At 42.5% G+C, this 4,704-nt stretch overlaps 1 protein-coding gene across 1 annotated transcript; it reads right to left on the reverse strand.

Moving 5' to 3' along the window:
• Positions 1-6: 6 nt before the first annotated feature.
• Positions 7-3,695, reverse strand: LOC104962708 (ovarian cancer G-protein coupled receptor 1-like). The gene is made up of 2 exons (XM_010791196.1): positions 2,822-3,695; positions 7-2,740 (listed from the first exon to the last, which is right to left on the reverse strand). Exons 1-2 carry the CDS (start codon positions 2,850-2,852, stop codon positions 2,391-2,393), a joined length of 381 nt encoding a protein of 126 aa, XP_010789498.1. The 5' UTR covers positions 2,853-3,695; the 3' UTR covers positions 7-2,390.
• Between the last annotated feature and the right edge of the window lie 1,009 nt (positions 3,696-4,704).

Genomic DNA, 4,704 nt, shown 5'->3' on the forward strand with positions numbered 1-4,704 from the left:
TTTGCAGTCCACTCATCTTTGAATTGCCGGTTTTCACTGTCGACTTTTCTTTTATTGGTCATCTTTGAACATGCCATTTTTCTAGCTTTACTAGCTACACTAGGCTACAGCTGAAACTACTAGCTAAATGCAACTAGATGCGCTGTCAACTCTCGCTCTGACTTTATTTATTTTTTAAGCTCCCGCGCTGACTCAGACAGGTTGAAAGAGACGACACACGCATTTTCATTCCGCGAAGACCCGCCCTCCTGTGCCTCTGATTCGCAGACTGTTGGTGGGGGAAAAAAACGCTGACGGGCTGCTGAATGTGATTGGACCAAAGCGTTGACAGACACACACACACAGTGGAACAGTGTGTGTGTGTGTGTGTGTCGCCAGAGCGCTGTTTGCAGACATAGCGGATAATTTTGACTCGTTGCGTTGTGGCAGACGGATAAGGCAGGCGTTGTGGCAGGCGTTGTGTCTCGCAGATAATACAGATAATACAGATTATACAGATAATACATATGAAAAGTATAATTTGCTCAGAGTCCAGAGACAGTGGTGGTTCGGTCCGGATCCGGACCGGAGTCCGGACTTTGAGGATGCCTGCTGTAAGCAATAACTGTTCCTAGAGTGGTGGTTCTTCCGTCTTCACTACACAAAACGAGTGCAGAACATTTATGATGAAATAGGTGTGCCTTTACAGTGGTGTCCATGGTCTCCAGTGAGTTGCTTTCTTTGCCTTTTCACTGCTATGCAGTTCATGGTAAATTACGGGAGGAAGTCGGGGTCAAACTTGTTGAGGAGATTAGTTTGTGATAATTTGTTTAATGGGTTAAGGTTAGAGATTAGATTACTTCCAGGTCTTGCCAGGTCAGAACCAGATGCCTTGTTTTTTTGTCTGCGGCCAAGACTTGTGAGATAGCTCGCTCCTGCTCCAGCACTCGCTCAATCATTTTGGCTCGGGAGCCCCACCTGGTAGGAGACTCACTGATCCCAGATTAGAAGGGAGAAGAAGAAGTTGACCAATGTTTATAGGAGCACTTGTTCAAAACAAATGTATGGTAATAAAAACGTTGAAGTTAGCGTTGGTCTTCTGAAACAACAAAAAAGGGAAGTCCAATCCAGTAAAAAGACATTACTGTGTTAAAGCAAGACTGTGTAACTTCTGAAAAGAGAAACAAAGTTACACATACAAAACATTTATAAGACTCTTGCACATTTACATACAGTAAGTAGTTCTGCTCCCAAAGCTTTACCTGCTGGCTAATGTTAACAACCATGTAATGGTGTTACACACTAGCTATGCTATGTAACAGACAGTCCTGTCAGTTTGCAGACTTGACGGACTCTTCTCTCTTCTTTTTCCATTTTCCCTTTTTTGACAATTATGGGCCATATTTGCTGAAAAAGTCACACGGTATTGCTTTAAAGCTTAAGATTCCTACACCAATGCAAAGTCATGCTTAAGTCTCATGTCAATGAATGTTGGTAAGAGGAAGAAGTAGGAGGTTGGTAGCCTTAGATATATGTCGTGTTTGTAGACAACTTTAATATATAGTTCATATACGTATATATTTATATAAAAAGCTAAGGTTTAGCTGCCATTCTCAGAACTGAATCGGGACACTGTGGCATTTCCAAAGTCCCACATGACCCTGCCATCAGACACTTTTCTGTGAAAGATAAAAAAACGTATTGGACATGAATCCATGCCTCAGTGACATATTTCCCAAGATTAATAATGTTGTCCAACCCTGGTCAGGGTGCATGACAAACTGTACAATGATATCTTTCTACTCAACTGTCAATGAGACCTTGCCTAAAGATACACTTCAGGTCACTTTTACACACAAAGCACAAGTGAAATGCAAACCCTTACAGAGCCTGCGGACTAGACTGGAATGAAACTTAGAGTTATCTGATCTATTGTGGTTGCACATGGCACTTTTTGTTTTCAAGTTACGTTATGGTAATTGTATGGTATCGACTCCAAGTATAGCTATTCCACCTAGTCGGGCGGGATCGCACTCTCCATAGAAACACAAGGTTAACATCAGCGTAAAGCCGTTTTACTGCGTACCAGCTTAAGGGTTTGCTATGGAAATGCCCAATTCATTCAAGGTAATTGAGTACAACTCCAGTAGAGAGGCAAATTGGGCGTCAGATTCATGTTGAGCTCTCACATACTGTTGTATCAAAGCTCAGTAAAATTGCCCCAGAGAGAGAAGAAGAAAAATGCTTTCAGTCCAAGGCCATTGGGGGGGTGTAAACAGATTTGGGTGGGCAGCAGGCTTTCATTAGGGCCGCTGCTGTTCGGCCTCTAAGGTCTCTGATTGCTCTAGTATTGATTTAGATAGAGTTCTTTTCAATCTCTTTGGTCTTTTGGCTCTGCTCATTCACGGCTATCACACAACTAAGCTTATAGTCGTTTCTTCTCCCGTCTGTGTGATTAAAATCGTCTTTTTGCTGGAAGTTTCTTTTTCTAAGTTGTTGGGCGTCTTTGTGTGTGTGAGCAGCATCACCGTTGGATGTCCGTTGTTCTCGTCGGTGGCGACCTCGTTGGAGTCTGTGGGGGGGTTGCTGGGGCTGGCGTTGCCACAGCGGCAGCAGCAACACAGTATCCTACCAATAGGCCTGAAAACGACTCTGTACAGGCCACGGCGGGCGCTCTCGCTCACGAAGCAGTACAGAGCAGGGTCCGCCACACAGTTCAGACTGGTCAGCAACAATGACAGGTGGTAGTAGTTAAATATTCCTGAAAAATAGGAAAACAGACCAAAGTTAGTCTATTTCGGCAAAAACGTTACTGGATTACTTTGCAAAAAAGAAACTGTACCTATAATGAAGTTGCAGTCTCGCTCCAGCATGGTGCGTACCAACAGGAAGACGTGGTAGGGGGAGAAGCAGACGAGGAAGATGAGGATGGTGCTGCCGACCAGCTGCCTGATCCTGGTCTTCTGATCCGGCTGCGTCCCGGCGCTCCGACCCACGGCGCGCAGAACACACAGGTAGCTGATCTGGACAGCATCAGGGTCAAGATAAACATTTACATATCATAATCCTGTCTTCGTCCTCTCTAAAAAAACTAACACATGTTTTTCAACAACTTATTTTTACATGGGTTTGCATTTCTGTAGATAGAAACATTGTTTTGTATGGTAAATTAAGTAGAGACAAAGCAACCTTGGATAATTCATTCATTTTTTTATTACATAAGGCGGTTTTAGCCGTTTTGGAATGTATATGTGTCCAGTAAAAATTAGCTTGGACATTAGGACTTCAGTTATATTCCTTTTCCCAAGATCACCTTGCTGAAGGCAGATCTTGAGAAGAAAGCAAGCTTAATTTTGCTAATAATATGCCATTTGTTATTTTCCCAAGATTCTCAAGTCAATTGCTTTACAAACATCACCACTTTGCAGCCTGTCTTAGACAGAGTGGAGAGCGGCATCAAAATATATGGGTTTGTAACATTCTACTTTTTACAATAAAACCATAATAATATGTATCCATTATATTCTAAAATGTTGTGTCAAAGAAGCAAGTGTAGATAAGAGTCACGATCTGTCTGTGTTGTGTTTTGTCTTGTCTTTTTCTTTCTTTGGTTTCATGTTTTATTTTGAAAAGTCTTCACCCCCTGCCTTGCCTGTCGCTTTCTGTCTGTTTTCCCTCTACCTGATTACCCGATTGTGTTCACCTGGTACCCCTGTGTTTTCTCCTCCCTCCTCACCTGTCTCTTGTTGGTTTGATTAGTCCTGTGTGCATTTAGGTTCTGTGTTTTCTGTTAGTCTTTGTGAGTTCCTTGTTGTTGTTGGACTGTGTTCACTGGGAAGAGTTCTGTCTTTTAGCCTTGAAATAAAGGTATTTTCTGTTTATCTGCATTTGGGTCCTGCTTGCCTCACTCAACCCTGACAAGATTAGATACATTTCTACCATTTCTTTAATGGTGGTTTCAGTAATCCCATGGTAATTGAGGACACAAGTAATCTAAAGTACTAATATAATCTTTATGACTTTCAGAAAGGACAGGAGACCCACAGGTGCCTATCAATGATTGTCAACTGAGTCAAAGCACTAAGCAGCAGCATGATGTTGATGTTAAATGTGTTGTTTTAGGAACATCCATTGTAAATAAATGGAATTCAATAAACATTGAATAGCATATCATGCAGTTTGTCTGTGCCTTTTCCTCTGTGTTGTCCTGGCATATCGTCTCCCCCATGGTTTGCTGTGCTGCCTGGGGATGCTCCAATTGCTCAGAGAAAGGAGTACACATGTAAAGTTTCCCCACTGACACAGAGAGGAGGAAAGAATGGCTGGCTCAAGTCAACAGGAGCAATTTAACTATCACAAAAGACAACAACAGCAATACAATATGTGAGGTAATCATATTTTTCACAAAACGAAGACCACACCATTGGGAAGATTTACGTCTGTTTAATCAAAATAAGGTACAGGGAGAGGCTTGCAAAACTCTGGGAGTTGAGACTCAGGTGCAGGGTGAGGGTCTCATTGCAGGTCTTCAGGCTCCATTGAATCCCCCTGGGGTTCTTGTGCTGAAAGAGGGAGACAGGAAGAAGGGTTAGATACATCTAGCAACCTATAGGATGGGAAATTGCTGACCTATTTGAAACTTACCTTGTGTTTTCACTCTCACTTAAGTCCCTCTCCCTTTGCCATCAATCCAAAATCAGCTGAGCTGCAACATAATACAGAGAG

This window comes from Notothenia coriiceps, unplaced genomic scaffold (assembly GCF_000735185.1).
Source record: "Notothenia coriiceps isolate Sejong01 unplaced genomic scaffold, NC01 NC01_scaffold00001543, whole genome shotgun sequence".
Lineage (NCBI taxonomy): Eukaryota > Metazoa > Chordata > Actinopteri > Perciformes > Nototheniidae > Notothenia > Notothenia coriiceps.